This window comes from Pseudophryne corroboree, chromosome 3, assembly GCF_028390025.1.
Source record: "Pseudophryne corroboree isolate aPseCor3 chromosome 3, aPseCor3.hap2, whole genome shotgun sequence".
Lineage (NCBI taxonomy): Eukaryota > Metazoa > Chordata > Amphibia > Anura > Myobatrachidae > Pseudophryne > Pseudophryne corroboree.
The window spans coordinates 76,922,698-76,942,520 of record NC_086446.1 but is presented as its reverse complement, the minus strand read 5'-3'; the positions used below and the strand labels follow the sequence as shown (position 1 = coordinate 76,942,520).

The following is a 19,823-nucleotide window of genomic DNA, read 5'->3' as shown; positions in this document are numbered from 1 at the left end:
CATTATGACGCCATTTTGGCGCGTTTTTTGAAAGGTGGGTAGATAAGGAGCCGGTGAGGCAGGGTCAGTTAGACTGCTGGTATTCCAACTACGATGTGACAGCTCTCTAATGACCTTTGTATCCCCTGATGACGGTCTATGACCGAAAACGTTTGGGCTTTTATGTAACTACATTGGACTGCAGTGATTAGTCGTGCTATGCTGTTTGGGAAATAAAATTTCTATTTGATACTTAATCAAGAAAAGACTGGTGAGTGCTCAATTTCCTTTCTCTCTCTCTCTCTCTCTCTCTCTATATATATATAAAACACAGCACGGTCCTAGACCGAAGGAATATATCAGAATACTTGTACAATATATCCTGTAATTGGTACACTCTTTCTTTACTAACGCTGTCTGTATAAAGACATGTAGAATACTCAAGTGTTTGTAAAGTCACAGCACTGTATACAGGTGGCTTTACAAGGGCGACCTTGCCCTGCAGTCCTGGAGACCAGCCGCAGCTATGCTTAGAAGATGGCGCCCAGTGTCTCAGTCAGGGAGTGAGGGAGAGTGTGAGGAAGCTCCAGGCCAGGAAAATCTGTAGTAGATGGCCCCCTGGGCCTGGGGAGGGGCTACAGGTCAAGCGCCGGCTCCCCTATACTAGTCCTCACCGGCGGGACTATGGAGTCTTATTAAAATGGGCGTTAGTACACCCGACCTGTACTCCTATGCCCTGGCGGTCTAGTGGGGTCCCTGCTCGGTGACAGTGTCCACGCCAGCGTCGCGGCCCGTCTCCCTACATCGCAACAGGAACGCGATTTAATGGTGGATCCTGCCTGGGGGACCCTCTTACCTCCTCCCCTTAGCAGCCACGTGAACCAGCAGAGCGTCTGTGACGTGTGCCTAAAGCCGGAGCGTCTCCGCCGCAATTACCCGGGAACAGGCCGCGTGAGTATGTGACGCCGCTTGGGAGGTGATGGAGCCGCAGCACAAAATGTCACACTGACATATCAGCGCTGCGGCCCTTGTAGTCTTCTTAGAAAACTTTTCAGGGCTGCCCAGCGCAGCCCCCCTGTTAAGTGACCTGCTGCTGCAGGCACCAACTCAAAACTGAGCTCCAGTGCCTGGAGATGGGATTTATAGAGAAGGCCCCAGTAGATCCTGGGACAGCCTAAAGCGGTAGCCTGTTGGTACCTCTAGATCAAGAACCGCTCTACACCCCGATGTTTCCCTGTGGAACACAATGTACCCTGTTGCAGAAATATTAGTACTGACATCAATTTTAATCTACACCTAATAAAATTTGGTTTTATTAATTTATTTTGTTGGAGGGACATGAGTGCACCCCAGAACTGACTTCTCGGTTGATGCTAGATCCCAGTGGCCTAAGGGACCTTTTCCGTAAGGGGGAGGAGCCACGATACAAAGGGGAGGAGCTAGGCCAGCAGAACAGTTGCTCTCCTATCCACGCCACCAACTATTACCTAAAAGTAATCAGGTGGCGAGCGAACGCTCCGCTCGCCACCGAGCCCGAAGCGTGGCGAGCGTACTTTTCGGGTACCCTGTTCGCCCGTAGCTCCTCCCCCTGGTGACGTGTCTCCTCCCCCAGGTACGTCAGAAGGTCCCTTCTCCCACTCCGATATAGAATCAACCGTATGATATATATGTTGCTGTAGATAGGTGGCCATGTTTCTGTAGACCAGAGGTGAAAGGCACTATTGTACAGACGTGTACTTAATTTCACGTTACTTTAAGTAAAGAGCAGATACTGCTTGAGCTGCTGCCAATACCTCGCTGGTCTCCCAGGTAGTCTACTTCTGGATCAAAGCGGGAGGTAAAAAACGATGAGCGGCGGCCATTTTGCTGTAGCCCAAACGGAAGACAGCAATTTAACACAGTTGTCTCCTATCGTCCTAGCGCATGTGATATTCAATGCAAACGCCCACAGATAAAGAAATACGGCCGGGGACCAGGATAATAGTCACAGATTGGTGCAGCAGGGAATGTCCTGAGGTGATGTATTATCCGTGCTATATATTGCTATATTCAGATATTGTGCCTCTTATATCAGTAATATACACCATATACTGTAATAAGCTTACATAGTCATGCTATAACATAGATGGTGTTATATATATCTATATCTATATACACCATCTAATAGTAATATGCACCCCATAGTGTAATGTGCATATTGTATACTGCGTAAACGACAATATATACTCCTAACAAGGTAATAGCAGATCTAAATTCTTCATAATATGACTAATATGCCTGGTATATTGTAATATATACATACAGCAATTCAATAATTGATTTTTATTATACTACGACATATCACCGGTATACATCATACACTGTAATATATACGGGAACGGTGTGAAATAACTCCAATAAAAATCCATACGGTCGAAATCCTGACAGCAATTGACCGACGGTCAAAATCCCGACATGGACAAAATACCGACATTTAAAATACCGACAAGGTCAAAATACCGACATGTAAAATGCCGACAGGTCAAAATACAGACATGCGTTGTCATTGTTTTTTTGTGTGTATGTCGACATAGGTCAACATGGACACCATATAAGTGTACCGCGTCCCCTCGCATGGCTCGCTGCTTCGGGCACACTATTACATTCCCCCTCCAGGTCCACTGGGATGGTAAAGTATGAACAAGTCGGTTTCAATGAAAAACTCATGTTGGCATGTTGACCCGTCGGCATTTTACATGTCGGTATTTTTACCTTGTCTGTATTTTAAATGTCGATGTTTTGTCCATGCCGGGATTTTGACCGTCGGTCAATTGCTGTCGGGATTTCGACCGTCAGGATTTTGATTGGAGGTAAATTGATTGCATCCCATATATACACACACGGCAATGTAATAATGGGTGTGTATTATACTAATGCGAGTAAGGGGACTCAGCCAATGTCGGGTCACCTCAGTTTGCCCTCTTCCAGACCCCGTCCTGTCCCGCTCCTCTTGTACGTTCCTGGCGCAGTCAGTGGATCTTCCCCCAGAGCAGTGGTCAGTCCCGCCCAGGCGCAGCAGTGGCAGCCATTGGTGGTGGGGAAGGAAGGGGGGGGGGGGGATCGTGTCGTCCTAGATGGGACAGACCCAGAGGCGTCACTAGCGTTGGTGTCACCCGGTGTGGTAATTCATGGTGTCACCCCCCATGGACCTCCTCCCCTATCACACCACACGGAATTCTGGTGAAGGGGGGGGAGGGGGCCGTGGTGATGGGGAGTCAATGTTTTCGGACCATTCCGTCATGCAGCCGCTGTGACCCAAAAGATGGCGGCCTGGCGACTGCCTTCACAGCTAGACTGCGGAGGCAGGGGGCTACCCTTAAAATGCGAGCGCATCTCTGTATAGCAATGCGCTTGCTTATCAGCGGGGGAGCGGTCCTGGTATGTGGGGCGGCCTTGCCCTGTGCTGGACGGCCCCCCCTCATGCTAGAGTAAGCAGTTGTAGTTTTGCTACTTTTAGCAAAACTACTACTGATGCTGAATTAGGCCCAAAATCCATAGCTATGCCAACAGTCATGGATGCTGCATACACACACACCCGCTAGCGGCCTAAACATTATTGCAAAAACTACGGGTAGCGGGAGCATTGCTTCCCACTACTCCTGATTATTCCCCAACGCCGGCTCCCCCTTACTGCTCTGGGCAGTAGGAGAATCGCTCTCCCACTGCCTGTGTCAAGTGTCATCTGTCTATAGCCAGAAGTGCCGCACTGTTTTGAATATGCTATGAATATAGTTTGTGAGGGCACCGGACACAGTTTTTCTGTTTAACGGAGTGTCGAACCATAAGCTACATATATATATACATATATATATATATATATATATATATATATATAAATGTGTGTGTGTGTGTGTGTGTATAATATACACCCAGTATCATAATATGTATACACCCAGTGCAATGTCACAGAGATCCTATTGCCTGCTTAACCCCCCTGCCCAAGTATTTCCTATCCCTACCCGCCTCCATTCCCCTAGTACTGCCCAAACTTCTATCTACCCTTACCCCCTTAAAAACCCCAGTACTGCCTGCCCCCACACCCCATAATATGTGATAGGACACAGAAATAGTTGAGTAATACCCCAATTTTTTAAAGTGAGGAGTCCCTGGGACCCACAATTTTTTTTGCTGTGCACGATCACTGCAACACCCATTAGCACATTAATCCACCCACCCTATCAGCTGACATAACGCTCCCCTCACACAGCAGCACCCATACTTCGCTCACATAGCATCCACAGTACGCTCACACAGCAGCACCCATACTGCGTAACACAGCACCCATACTACACTCAAATGCACCCATACTACACTCACACAGCACCACCCATACTTCGCTCAAACAGCATCCACACTACGCTCACACAGCAGCACTCATACTACACTCACACAGCAGCACCCATACTACGCTCACACAGCATCCACACTACGCTCATACAGCAGCACCCATACTACACTCAAACTGCACCCATGCTACGCTCACACAGCAGCACCCATACTACACTCACACAGCAGCACCCATACTACGCTCACACAGCAGCACCCATACTACACTCACACAGCAGCACCCATACTACGCTCACACAGCAGCACCCATACTACACTCACACAGCAGCACCCATACTACACTCACACAGCAGCACCCATACTATGCTCACACAGCATCCACACTACACTCACACAGCAGCACCCATACTATGCTCACACAGCATCCACACTACACTCACACAGCAGCACCCATACTATGCTCAAACAGCATCCACACTATGCTCACACAGCAGCACCCATACTACACTCACACAGCAGCACCCATACTACGCTCACACAGCACCCATACTACACTCACACAGCAGCACCCATACTACGCTCACACAGCACCCATACTACACTCACACAGCAGCACCCATACTACGCTCACACAGCACCCATACTACACTCACACAGCAGCACCCATACTACGCTCACACAGCAGCACCCATACTACGCTCACACAGCACCCATACTACACTCACACAGCAGCACCCATACTACGTCATACAGCAGCACCCATACTACGTCATACAGCAGCACCCATACTACGTCATACAGCAGCACCCATACTACACTCAAACTGCACCCATACTACACTCACACAGCAGCACCCATACTATGTCACACAGCACCCATACTACACTCACACAGCAGCACCCATACTACACTCACACAGCAGCACCCATACTACGCTCACACAGCACCCATACTACACTCACACAGCAGCACCCATACTACGCTCACACAGCACCCATACTACACTCACACAGCAGCACCCATACTACGCTCACACAGCAGCACCCATACTACGCTCACACAGCACCCATACTACACTCACACAGCAGCACCCATACTACGTCATACAGCAGCACCCATACTACGTCATACAGCAGCACCCATACTACACTCAAACTGCACCCATACTACACTCACACAGCAGCACCCATACTATGTCACACAGCACCCATACTACACTTGAACTGCACCCATAGTACGCTCACACAGCCCAAATTAGCCCCCCCCCCATCCCCCATCCCCCATCCCCCACAGCACTCAGTAATCCAACAATTTATACATCCCACATTCACCACCATACAGACACATACACACATCAGAAATCGATTCTGCTCATCATGGACATGGAGAGCCACTATAGAAGTTACCTGGCATCATGCAGCAACATCAGCAGCAACTACATGCTCGTGTAGTTACAGTCTGGGGGCGGAGCTTGCGTGTGTCAGGCTCAGTCAGGACCCGGAGTGAGGAGAGAGTGGACGCTGGAGGAGAGGGGAGGGGTGGCCAGTGCACTGCCTGCACGGGTCTGTGGCTGCTGCCTGCTGATCTCACTGACAGGTGAGAGTGTCGGGCTTTAGGAGGCGGGGCCTGGGAGGAGGGGGTGTGGACGCAGCCGTGGACCAGGCATTTTCATGTCAGGGAATGGGGGTGCGTGTGAGTGTGCGGCTCATTTTGGTGTCACCCTATTGACGGGTGACACCCGGGTGCGGGCCGCACCCCCCGCACCCACCTCATGACGCCACTGGACAGACCAGACCATAGATGTTTATAGATATTGGCCACTCCACCCCTCCTGAATTTATTTACCCCAGCTGCACTTTTCCAGTGTTCCCTTTCTGCCCCCGCATTGGGAGCTATTGGTGGGAAGTGGGCCGAGTAAGACATACTCCCACTGCACATATCTCACTCTGTACAGCAGGCATGTCCAAACTGCGGCCCTCCAGCTGTTGTGAAACTACATATCCCAGCATTTCATGACACGGTTTTGCTGTCAGAGAATGCTTAAAGCTGTGTCAGGGCATGCTGGAATGTGTAGTTTCTCAACAGCTGGATGGCTGCAGTTTGGACATGCCTGCTGTGAATCGTTATATATAGCATATGACTACTATACACTGTATGCTGTAAGACACAGCAGTGTAATAATTGTGTATCTGTGTTACACTGCACTAGCTGTTGTGCCTGGCATTGCCTGGGTCATCCGCTATATCTTTTTGTTGTGTGTTACGTACTGAGTGACCTACTGATGCACACAGCAGAACCTGGTGCTGCCAGATCACACAACTGCTGCCCCTTACATTCCTGCCACACGCTTCCTACGTACACACAGCTCCTGTATCAGTCACTCCCCTGTTCATCTCCCTCCAGTCTGACCAAGCACCACCACAATGATCCTGTGACCTCCTCGTATCCTCATATCCTTCTCTCCGCCCTACAAATCAGTGGGGCCACTTCCTCTGTGTGCCGACACACAGACAGCGATCAGCAGCCTCCGCCCGCCCGGGGCGGCACCTGGCAGGCGAGCTTGAACACTATATAAACATACATCATACTGTATACTGTAATATAAACACACAGCAGTGTAATAACCGATCTGTATTATGCTTTTATGAATGAGGTACCACAAAGTGGTACATGAGGTAAACATACAGACATCACAGTTACAGAGCATGAGTGGGATACACAATGTGGCAAAAAGTTATGGAAGAAGAGAGCAAACATCAAAGCTACATACAGTATATATATACACAGCAATACAGTAACATCACATGGTCCGTAACCCCAGCTGAGGTTGCCTGCAGTGCAGGGCAGGCATTGCTGAGGGTTCCTCATGCAGGTGGAGCTCTGGAGGAGGGTGGAGAAAGCGTCACAAAAAGCCCAATATTAGCGGAGGCCGTAGCAGGACGTTGTAGCAGGATAATGTCCAAGTCACTCTTGTGCAGGCTGCAGACCGCGGGGAACGAAGGTTCAGCTATTAGTTTCCCGGGACGAAAGAGCAGTCACAGGTACCGGAGGACTTGAGTAGGCTGGGAGCAACCGGCTGGAAGTGTGGCAGCCACTTGTGTATCTTTCAACACCCTCAATTTCCAGGACTGCATCCAGAATTGAAGTTGCCGGGACCGAATTGGGTGCTTGATTAGAAGGGTCCAGGTTCCTGATTGCAGGAGAGAGCCTTCTGTGTGAGGGAAGGGGAAGCTGGGGACTGGAGCTGGTGTGTCACTAGTATAACTCACATACTAAGATAATAGCAAAAATGAGAATTCCAGTGCGCAATTAAGACCAGAGTGCAGCCCAAGTGAGTGCAATAAAAGTGTACATCCACAGACACTGAAATCAAATGGTATGAAAAGAAGTATTACACATACATGTGGCGCTCAAGGACAAATTAGTCTCCCATGTGTCATAATGGATAATAAAACAATAATCACCCTAGATATTCACAGTATTGATGATCCACTGTTTCTTTTGTCAACCTAGGGAAAAGGGGTGACCACCTCCACACAATGATTGTTAGCAGTGGGGTCAAGGATGAAAAGAAATGGATAGTGCGGTGATCCTTTTTACAGTGGATTAAGTTTATGCAAATGATGCACTTACAAACATACGAAAAAAATCTGCATTTCAAAGATGGTTCCACTGGTGTAGAAGGCGAGCTTTCAGATCTCTTTGGCATATGAGATGTTTAAATCTGTAAGATAGAATGTACTTGCCTCCGTATGGTAGGAAGGAGTGCAAGTGAAAGAATATAGTGCAGTAGTTTTTGTAAAAACACACATTTAATACAAAAAATGCACTTACAGACATAAATGATTCAAAGGCATGGTATATAAATCCAAAGGAAGGTACATCAACTCAGCATACAGCCCACAGACCCGCAGTTCCCAGCAGAAGATCTCTAGGTCCGGATACAGGAGATCAGGAAATGCCCTCAGGGTAATGGTGTTGAAGCTGGTGAGTTTCCTTGTAAGAAAAACAGGCACTTAACGCGTTTCTGACTTAAAAGTCCTTCGTCAGAAGTGTAGCCTGTTTGTCCTGATAGTCCTCTTTATATTCCTTGTAATCAACACAGCTGTGTGTGATGATTACTCTTTCCCGGCGTCCCGGACATTCCGCGCATGCGCGGTTTCTCCGGAAGCCGGCATTGCGTTCCATTTCGGTCCGGAAGTGCGTCATGTGCGTTCCAAAAGCCGGAAGTCCATGTTAATGATAGCGCTGATCCTGCTATCATCTCGAATGCAGCACATAGCATCATATGTCCATGGTTACATTTGCATAAACTTAATCCACTGTAAAAAGGATCACCGCACTATCCATTTCTTTTCATCCTTGACCCCACTGCTAACAATCATTGTGTGGAGGTGGTCACCCCTTTTCCCTAGGTTGACAAAAGAAACAGTGGATCATCAATACTGTGAATATCTAGGGTGATTATTGTTTTATTATCCATTATGACACATGGGAGACTAATTTGTCCTTGAGCGCCACATGTATGTGTAATACTTCTTTTCATACCATAACTCACATACTGTAATATATTCACACTGCAATGTTATAACTTTTTTATATGCAATATAATAACTGATCTGTATTACATGTTACTGTATATTATATTATATTGGCAGTAATATAGGAACTTTTACCTTCAGGAGTGAAAAATTATACGATGGAGAAATACAGGAATGAGATGACTGAAAGGATATTGAATCTCACCCTGGAAATCATTTACCTGCTGACTGGGGAGGTGAGGGGGTCTGGGAGTGTCACAGTGTCTTCACTCTTATCTCTATTACTAACACATGGACCTGACTGGGGAGGTGAGGGAGTCTGGGAATGTCACAGTGACATCAATCTTATCTCTATTACTAACACAGGGACCTGACTGGGGAGCTGAAGGAGTCTGGAAGTGTCACAGTGACATCACTCTTATCTCTATTACTAACACGGGGACATGACTGGGGAGGTGAGGGAGTCTGGGAGTGTCACAGTGACATCACTCTTATCTCTATTACTAACACGGGGACATGACTGGGGAGGTGAGGGAGTCTGGGAGTGTCACAGTGACATTACTCTTATCTCTATTACTAACACGGAGACATGACTGGAGAGGTGAGGGGGTCATGGGAATGTCACAGTGACATCACTCTTATCTCTATTACTAACACAGGGACCTGACTGGGGAGGTGAGGGAGTCTGGGAGTGTCACAGTGACATCCCTACTACTAAAATAGTGGCCTAACGAGAAGTGTATGCATTGACAGTATCTTTCTCAATACACAGGCTTACACAATAGTGAATGAAACAACAGGTGAGCGTGTGACACCCAGAATCCACCCCTCTGTGTCAGAAGGACAGACCAGGACCCAAAGCCCCATCATGGTGCCTCCACCTCACTCAATGATACATGACAGAGACAATGAGCAGAAGATCCTGGAACTCACCAACAAGATCATTCAGCTGCTGACTGGAGAGGTGACTGCTGGGAATGGGACATTATACAGTAACACCAGGGGAGGTGTCTGGGTGATGACTGGAGAGGTGACTGCTGGGAATGGGGCATTATACAGTAACACCAGGGGAGGTGTCTGGGTGATGACTGGAGAGGTGACAGCTGGGAATGGGGCATTATACAGTAACACCAGGGGAGGTGTCTGGGTGATGACTGGAGAGGTGACTGCTGGGAATGGGGCATTATACAGTAACACCAGGGGAGGTGTCTGGGTGATGACTGGAGAGGTGACTGCTGGGAATGGGATATTATACTGTAACACCAGGGGAGGTGTCTGGGTGATGACTGGAGAGGTGACTGCTGGGAATGGGGCATTATACAGTAACACCAGGGGAGGTGTCTGGGTGATGACTGGAGAGGTGACTGCTGGGAATGGGACATTATACAGTAACACCAGGGGAGGTGTCTGGGTGATGACTGGAGAGGTGACTGCTGGGAATGGGACATTATACAGTAACACCAGGGGAGGTGTCTGGGTGATGACTGGAGAGGTGACTGCTGGGAATGGGACATTATACGGTAACACCAGGGGAGGTGTCTGGGTGATGACTGGAGAGGTGACTGCTGGGAATGGGACATTATACTGTAACACCAGGGGAGGTGTCTGGGTGATGACTGGAGAGGTGACTGCTGGGAATGGGACATTATACTGTAACACCAGGGGAGGTGTCTGGGTGATGACTGGAGAGGTGACTGCTGGGAATGGGGCATTATACAGTAACACCAGGGGAGGTGTCTGGGTGATGACTGTGTCATTGTGTGTGTCAGGTTCCTAAAAGGTGTCAGGATGTCACTGTCTATTTCTCCACGGAGGAGTGGGAATATATAGAAGGACACAGGGATCTGTACAAGGATGTGATTAATGAAAATCAGGAGACACTGTCATCACCGAGTAAGTGGACTTTAATAATGTTAATGTTTACTTCAAGAAGTCACCAAATACAGGGCCTAATTCCGACCTGATCGCAGCACCAAATTTGTTCTCTAATGGGTAAAACCATCTGCACTGCAGGGGGGGCAGATGTAACATGTGCAGAGAGAGTTAGATTTGGGTGGGGTGTGTTCAAACTGAAATCTAAATTGCAGTGTAAAACTAAAGCAGCCAGTATTTTACAGACACAACATTTTACATTTTACAGACACAGACACAATATAACCCACCAAATCTAATTCTCTTTGCACATGTTACATTTGCCCCACCTGCAGTGCACATGGTTATACCCATTGGAGAACAAATTTGCGGGTGTAGTATGGTATTCCGGCGGCTGGGCTCCTGGCGACCAGCATACCGGCGCCGGGAGCCCGACCTCCGGCATACCGACAACGTGGCGAGCGCAAATGAGCCCCTTGTGGGCTCGCTGCGCTCGCCACGCTGCGGGCACGTTGGCGCGCCATGCTATTGGCACGTTGGCGCGCCATGCTATTTGTTCTCCCTCCAGGGGGGTCGTGGGCCCCCACGAGGGAGAATATCTGTCGGTATGCCGGCTGTCGGGATTCCGGCGCCGGTATACTGTGCGCCGGGATCCCGACAGTCGGCAACCTGAAGACCACCCAAAATTTGCTGCTGCTATCAGATCTGAATTAGGCCTACAGTATTTAACTGCCTTTTTGAATGCAAGTGGTATGTACGTTTGTTACTGAAATTTAATTATGTTTATATATTCTTTTTAGAAGTTCGGATAAATTATGAAGCAGAATATACATCATCACATATTAAGGAGGAACTGGTCTCAAGTGATGGAGACCTCACAGACACTGACATGTATACACCCACAGGTCATACACAGTATACATCTACTCTTATTAAGGAGGAACCAGTCTCATGTGACGGAGGAGACCTCACAGACACTGATAATTATACTCCCACAGATTGTACACAGTATACAGCTACTCATATTAAGGAGGAACCAGTCTCATGTGATGGAGGAGACCTCACACACACTGACATGTATACACCCACAGATCATACACAGTATACATCTACTCATATTATGGAGATATCTGATAAAGGAAAATGTACTGATACCAGTATTACAGGTCACATTATTACAGCTCAAACAGTAGAAAAGAACTTGGACAACACATTGAACGAAATTGAAATCATTTACCAAAATCCTGCACCGTCCACAATTGGCGACATCTCATATCTCACTGAGTATCAGAGAGCTCACTCTAAAAAGAAGATCCCACAATGCTCGGAGTGCGGAGAATATTTTTTGAGAAAAGACCAACTTGCCGCCCACCAAAGAACTCACACCAGACAGAATTTATATGAATGCTCCGAGAGCGGGAAAAGTTGGCCGGATAAGGCCAAACTAGTTGTACATAAAAGAAGCCACACTGAAGAGAAGCTGTTACCTTGCCCCGATTGCGGGAAGCGGTTTCTGTGCAATAGTCACCTTGTTATCCATCAGAAAACGCACACAGGAGAGAAGCCATTTGAAAGCAGTCAGTGTGGAAAGATCACTGCTTCTGATACATCCACAGATTGTACGGAGACAAAATGTTCATCTAATGAAGCGGAACATGCACAAAAAGTGTATAAACGTGAGCAGATATGTCAAAAATATCCATTATTATACAAAGGAAATATAGACGCAGACGTCTACGCACTGATCAAACATGCACATACAAAATATTCATTTACTCGAATTGAGGGTTTCACAGCAAATGAAGATGAGCGTGTTCCCTACACTGACATGTATACCCCAACTGATCACCCACTGTGTACCTCTACTCATACTACGGAGGAACCAGTCTCATGTGATGGAGGAGACCTCACACACACTGACATGTATACACCCACATATCGTGCACCGTATACATTTAATCATGTTAAGGAGATATCTGATAAAGTAAAATGCACTGATGCCAGTATTGATTTAGTTACAGGCCACGTTATTACAGCTCAAACAGTAGAAAAGAACTTGGACAACACACTGAACGAAAGTAAAATCATTCACCAAAATCCTGCACCGTCCACATTTGGCGACATCTCAAATCTCACTAAGTATCAAAGAGCTCACTCTAAAAAGAAGACCCCACAATGCTCGGAGTGCGGAGAATATTTTCTGAGAAAAGACCAACTTGCCGCCCATCAAAGAACTCACAACAGACAGAATCTAAATGAACACTCCGAGCGTAGGAAATGTTGGCCGGATAACGGCAAAATAGTCATACATAAAGGAATCCACACTGAAGGGAAGCTGTTCCCTTGCCCTGACTGCGGGAATCGGTTTCTGTGCAGTAGTCACCTTGTCATCTGAAAAAATAGGATTTTGGTACCTACCGGTAAATCCTTTTCTCGTAGTCCGTAGAGGATGCTGGGGTCCACATTAGTACCATGGGGTATAGATGGGTCCACCAGGAGCCATTGACACTTTTTAACAGTTTAAGAGTGTGGGCTGGCTCCTCCCTCTATGCCCCTCCTACCAGACTCAGTCTAGAAACTGTGCCTGAGGAGACAACATACTTCGAGAGAAGGACTTAACACAGATAGTGGTGAAATTCATACCAGCTCACACATACAAGGCACGTCAAGTCAACTAGCTTGAACTAATCAGCAAACGGCTGAAACATTACTTACTCGGTAATTATGCAGTACGCAACTAAACGAAGTGGTACTGAACCAAATATATGCAGGAAAACGAAGCGCTGGGCGGGCGCCCAGCATCCTCTATGGACTACGAGAAAAGGATTTACTGGTAGGTACCAAAATCCTATTTTCTCTAACGTCCTAGAGGATGCTGGGGTCCACATTAGTACCATGGGGATGTACCAAAGCTCCCAGAATGGGAGGGAGGGTGCGGAGGCTCCTGCAGAACTGATTGACCGAACTTCAGATCATCAGAGGCCAAAGTATCAAACTTGTAGAACCTTGCAAACGTGTTCGACCCAGACCAAGTTGCCGCTCGGCAAAGCTGCGTTGCCGAGACACCCCGGGCAGCCGCCCAGGAAGACCCGACCTTACGAGTAGAGTGGGCCTTAACAGATTTTGGGCACGGCAGTTCTGCCGTAGAATAGGCATGCTGGATAGTGAACCTGATCCAGCGAGAAATAGACTGCCTAGTAGCAGGACACCCAATTTTCTTGGGATCGTATAGGACAAACAAAGAGTCCGACTTCCTGTGACGAGAAGTTCTCTTCACATAAATCTTCAGAGCCCTCACGACATCCAAGGACTTTGAAGTAATCGGGGAGTCAGTAGCCACTGGCACCACAACAGGTTGGTTGATATGAAATGCCGACACAACCTTTGGAAGGAACTGCTGACGAGGCCGGAGCACAGCTCTATCCTCATGGAAGATCAATTAAGGGCTTTTGCATGACAAAGCCCCCAGCTCAGAGACACGCCTAGCAGAAGCTAAGGCCAACAAAGTGACCGCCTTCCATGTAAGAAATTAGAGCTCCACCTACTGTAGAGGCTCAAACCAATCCGACTAGAGAAACTGCAACACCACGTTAAGGTCCCATGGCGCCGTAGGCAGTACAAAGGGAGGATGGATATGCAGAACTCCCTTCAAAAAGGTCTGAACCTCAGGGAGGGCAGCCAATTGTTTCTGAAAGAAAATGGACAGGGCTGAAATCTGGACCTTCACAGATCCCAATCTCAGTCCCATATCGACTCCTGCCTGCAGGAAGAGGAGGAAACGTCCCAGTTGAAATTCCACCGCAGGAAACTTCTTGGACTCACACCAAGAGACAAATTTCTTCCAATTACGATGGTAATGTGTAGACGTTACCCCTTTCCTAGCCTGTATGAGGGTAGGAATCACTTCTTTCGGAATACCCTTCCGAGCAAGATTCAGACGCTCAACTTCCATGCCGTCAAACGTAGCCGCGGTAAGTCTTGATAGGCGAACGGACCCTGCTGCAGCAGGTCCTACTGAAGAGGAAGAGGCCTCTGCTCTTCTTGCAGTAGATCCAGAAGGTCCGCATACCAAGCCCGTCTTGGCCAGTCTGGGGCAATGAGGATCGCTTGAACCCTTGTGCTCCTTATGAGCTTTAGGATTCTTGGGATGAGTGGGAGTGGTGGAAACCCGTACACTGACTGGAACACCCACGGAGACCCACTGCCTGTGGGTCCCTCGACCTGGAACAATAACGCTGAAGCTTCTTGTTGAAACGAAAGGCCATCATGTCTATTTGGGGTAGACCCCAAAGATCTGTTACCTCCTTGAACACTTCCGGATGGAGGCCCCACTCTCCTGGATGGAGACTGCTGAGGAAGTCTGCTTCCCAGTTGTCTACTCCCGGAATGCAGATGGCTGACCGCGCCAACGCGTGCTTTTCCGTCCAGAGGAGTATTCTGGTGAACCTCTGACATCGCTGCTCTGCTCTTCGTTCCGCCCTGTCGGGTTTATGTAAGTCACTGTAGTTACGTTGTCCGGCTGTACTTGAATGGCCCTGTTTCTTAGAAGATGGGCCGCCTGAAGAGGACCGTTGTAGACAGCTCATAGTTCCGGAATGTTGATGGGCAGGCCGGCTTCCAGGCTCGACCATCTTCCTTGGAAGGTCACCCCTAGAGTGACTGCTCCCCAGCCTCGGAGGCTCGCATCCGTCGTTAGCAGGACCCAGTCCTGAATTCCGAACCTGCTGCCTTCCAGGAGATGAGGCAATTGGAGCCACCAGAGGAGTGATATCCTTGCCCTTGGCGACAGACGAATTCTCTGATGCATGTGGAGGTGAGAACCCGACCACTTGTCCAGGAGGTCCAGTTGGAAGGTCCAAGCATGAAACGTCCCGTACTGGAGAGCCTCGTAGGAGGCCACCATCTTTCCCAATAGGCGAATGCATTGATGAACTGACACTGACCATGATTGGATCACCAACGCCTTGTCCCGTGGAAAGAGCTCCCGCTGTACTTCCGTATCCAGGATCATTCCCAGAAACGACAATCTCCGAGTCGGTTCCAAATGTGACTTTGGAAAATTCAGAATCCACCTGTGACTCTGAAGCAGCCGTGTTGTGAGAACAACGGATTGCAGCAACCTTTCCCTGGACAATGCCTTTATCAGGAGATCGCCCAGATAAGGAATGATGTTCACGCCCTGTTTTCGGAGTAGCATCATCATCTCCACTATCACCTTGGTAAACACCCTTGGTGCTGTGGAGAGGCCGAACGGCAGAGCCTGGAACTGAAAATACAGTCCAGCAACGCGAATCGGAGATAAGCCTGATGCGGTAGCCAGATCGGAATGTGAAGGTACGCATCCTTGATATCCAGGGATACCAGGAATTCCCCCTCTTCCAGACCTGATATCACCACCCTGAGAGACTCCATTTTGAACTTGAACTCCCTTAGAAAGGGGTTCAGTGATTTTAGGTTCAGGATGGGCCTGACCGAACCATCCGGTTTCGGTACCACGAAAAGGTGCGAATAGTAACCCTTTGTCAGCATGTGCGGGGGTACTGGCACAATGACTTGTGTCTCTACCAGCCTTTGAACAGCCTCTTGTAGCACTGTGCTGTCCTCCAACAGAGTTGGTAAGCCCGACTTGAAAAAACGATGAGGAGGGAGAAATTCCAGCCTGTATCCCTGAGAGACAACATCCACCACCCAGAGATCCAGCGCGGAGAAGACCCAGACATGACTGAACTGTCTGAGTCTCGCTCCCACGGGCCCCACCACCGGGCCGTCCCGTCCACCGTCATGCGGAGGACTTAGGGGTACCTGAAGCAGGCTTTTGCTCTTGGGAACCTGCAGCGGCAGGTTTCTTGGACTTAACCTTACCTTCCCTGAAGAAAGTACCGGATGATTTGGCCTTTCTGGGCTTGCTGGGCCGAAAGGACTGCTGCGAAGCTGAGGAGAAGGACCTCTTCGGAGCAGGAGCTGCTGAGGGAAGATATGGAGACTTACCCACTGTAGCGGGAGATATCCACGCGTCTAGGGCTTCCCCAAAGAGAGCTTGACCTGTATAGGGCAGCGACTCCACACTTTTTCTGGATTCTGTGTCGGCCGACCACTGACGGAGCCACAGTCCCCGACGAGCTGAAACAGACATGGAAGAAATTCCCGCAGCCATGGAACCCAGGTCTTTCATTGATTCTACCATGAAATCTGCAGAATCATGAATGTTGCGTAAATACAATGCAACATCATCCCTATCCATCGTATCCAAATCCTCCATCAAGGCAGCCGACCACCTCACTATAGCCTTAGCAATCCAAGCACTAGCAATAGTGGGACGTAATATAGCCCCTGAAGCAGTGTACACTGATTTTAGCGTATTATCAATTTTTCTATCCGCCAGCTCCTTTAAGGCAGTAGATCCCGGGTACCGGTAAAACCACCTTTTTTGAGAGTCTAGATACAGATGCGTCAACAATTGGCGGGTTTTCCCACTTTTTCCTATCCTCCTCAGGGAAAGGAAAAGCTACCAGAATCCTCTTAGGGATCTGAAACTTCTTTTCAGGTTTTACCCAGGCCTTTTCAAATATAGCATTCAGCTCTTTTGACGCAGGGAAGGTTAGTGAGGCTTTCTTGTTTTCCGTGAAAAAAGCCTCCTCAACCTGCTCAGGTGTGGTATCATTAACATTTAACACATCCCTGATAGCCTCTATCAACAACTGCACCCCTTTTGCAAGAGATGCGGACCCCTGCAATACATCCCCATCACCATCTGTAGTGTCAGAATCGGTATCCGTGTCGTCTTGTGTTACCTGCACAAGCGCACGTTTGTGGGGGTATATAGAGGGGTGACCTGAGGTACCTGACAAGGGCCACACAGTCATAGAGGACTGCAATACCTGGGTTGCCGACTCATTACTGGAAACCCTGTCAGAAATTTGAGTTATCCAAGTCCTGATAGAGGAAAACCACTCTGGTTCCCTTGCTGGAATCTGTGCTAAACCAGTGCTATCTTGATTACATGGAATGGGATCACCCCCCCCCCCCCCCCCCCCCCAAGAATGGCAAGAGAGACAGAGATTGGAGCCAACCCACACCAGCGCTTAACAACAGGAGAAAAGCCCCTTACCAGCGCTGACTTGTGCACCTTAATAGGACACAGAGTCAAACAATTAGCCTCCCCTCCCTTCTACAACCCCCTGGTACAGTAATCTGGAGCTGCTGTGGAGGGACCAGGATCTTCCTTCAGCAAACAGCATGCAGGAAAATGGCGCTGGAATGCTGCAGGGTCCGCTCTGAGGAGAAGCTTCGCCCCCTTCATGGCGCTGTCTTCCCACTCATCTGAGTTTGAAAATGGTCTGAGGAGTTGTGCTGGCTGGGATCACTGGGGCCCGACAGGCTTGCTGACCAATAGTGAGGGGTAGGCGCTGGCCCAGGGCTCCCCTCACAGCGCCCCACAGTGTGCCTCTGGAACCATCTCCAACCACTCTTGCCGCCATCTTCACACCGGCACCCAGCTTGCTAGGGGGGTCGGTGACTAACTCACCACTTGCTTCAGCTCTTTAAGGGGGTGGCAGCATGCTGCTGGGGTGAGCGGTTCCCCTGCGGCGGAGACCGATCAGCCCCTCTGGAGCTCAGTGTCCAGTCAGCGGAGTCAGTGGCTCAGACCCCGCACTGCTCACCCCCCCCTCAGTCCCACGCTGCAGGGAGGCTGTTGCCAGCAGTCTCCCTGTAAAATAAAAAACTTTAAAACTAAACTTTAATAGTAAAGCTCAGGGGAGCTCCCCTAGCTGTGACCGGCTCCTCCGGGCACATTTTCTAAACTAAGCCTGGTAGGAGGGGCATAAAGGGAGGAGCCAGCCCACACTCTTAAACTCTTAAAGTGCCAATGGCTCCTGGTGGACCCGTCTATAACCCATGGTACTAATGTGGACCCCAGCATCCTCTAGGACGTTAGAGAAAGGAGAGTTTATTTTTCCCTCCTCATATTGGCCCTCATTCCGAGTTAATCGCTAGCTGCCGTTGTTTGCTGCTTAGTGATCATTAAAAAGAATTGTCAAAACTACGCATGCGTATGAGCCGCAATGCGCACACGCGTCGTATGGGCACAAAGAGCATCAATGTTTTGCACTGCTTCTAGCGACGATTCCATTCGCATAGCCGAACGCAAGAAGATTGACAGGACGAGGGCATTTATGGGTGTCAACTGACCGTTTTCAGGGAGTGTTTAGGAAAACGCAGGTGTGTCCAGGCGTTTGCAGGGCGGTTATCTGTCATCAATTCCAGGACCTTCGTCGCAGCAATCATCGCACAGAATAAGTAACTACAGGGCTGGTCTTGTTTTGCACAAAATGTTTTTGTACCGCTCGGCTGCACAGGCGTTTGCACTCTTGCAAAGTGAAAATACAGTCCCTCGTGTGCGGCGACTATGCGTTTGCACGGCTGCTAAAAACTGCTAGCGAGCGATCAACTCCGAAAGAGGGCATGTACTATTTTATACCATGCTCGATACGCATTGGTCTGTGACAGGTGGATCAAAGGACGAAGTGGATGAAACGCTATACCTTGTTGTTCAGTACTTGAGTAGAGTCCCAGGATATCCGGAATCCGGCACTCACATTTAGACCTACATGCTCTTGTTGCATCTCCATCTGGTAAACGCCTCCATTTCTTACCTTATTTTTTAATCGCTTTATATGTCATTGTTTATGGAATAAATTTTGTATACGGAATCCCACTATGTGGAATATCACTCTCTTTTTCTGCATGTGTGCGTGCTAATGAGAACCAGTGGAGTTGGTTTGGAACAATCGATCAGGATTGTCCATCTAGATGCTTGAAGTACAATTTTACCTGGTAAAGCCTCCATTTCTCTTAATTGGTGGATAAACTAAGGAGTGGTTATATTGAGCACTGGAGCATTTTGCACCCATTATTATTGAGTCAAATGGTATTACACTATTTGGAGATTTTTTTCTTTTCCATATATCCGCTAACATCGAATATACAGGAATACATTTGATACAGCAAATCAAAACTACATTGAGATAAGTAACCCCTGTACAAATAATGTGTTGCACTTTTTGGGTGATTTTAGAACCTTAGCGCGCAAGTTCTCTGTTACTT

The 19,823-nt window shown here is 48.5% G+C and overlaps 1 protein-coding gene across 1 annotated transcript; it reads left to right on the top strand.

The window, feature by feature from the left end:
- The first annotated feature begins 1,456 nt into the window (after positions 1–1,456).
- Positions 1,457–19,437, top strand: LOC135054795 (zinc finger protein 12-like). The gene is made up of 5 exons (XM_063958131.1): positions 1,457–1,995; positions 8,988–9,082; positions 9,619–9,810; positions 10,616–10,739; positions 11,519–19,437. Exons 2-5 carry the CDS (start codon positions 9,005–9,007, stop codon positions 13,111–13,113), a joined length of 1,989 nt encoding a protein of 662 aa, XP_063814201.1. The 5' UTR covers positions 1,457–1,995; positions 8,988–9,004; the 3' UTR covers positions 13,114–19,437.
- Positions 19,438–19,823: the final 386 nt, after the last annotated feature.

What these genes read in the sequence shown, in the direction of transcription:
- LOC135054795 (XM_063958131.1), top strand. Translation starts at nt 9,005, where the DNA reads ATGGAGAAATACAGGAATGAGATGACTGAAAGGATATTGAATCTCACC. An exon ending in TTTACCTGCTGACTGGGGAG is followed by an intron (nt 9,083 to 9,618) that starts GTGAGGGGGTCT and finishes CTCAATACACAG; the next exon opens with GCTTACACAATAGTGAATGA. An exon ending in TTCAGCTGCTGACTGGAGAG is followed by an intron (nt 9,811 to 10,615) that starts GTGACTGCTGGG and finishes TGTGTGTGTCAG; the next exon opens with GTTCCTAAAAGGTGTCAGGA.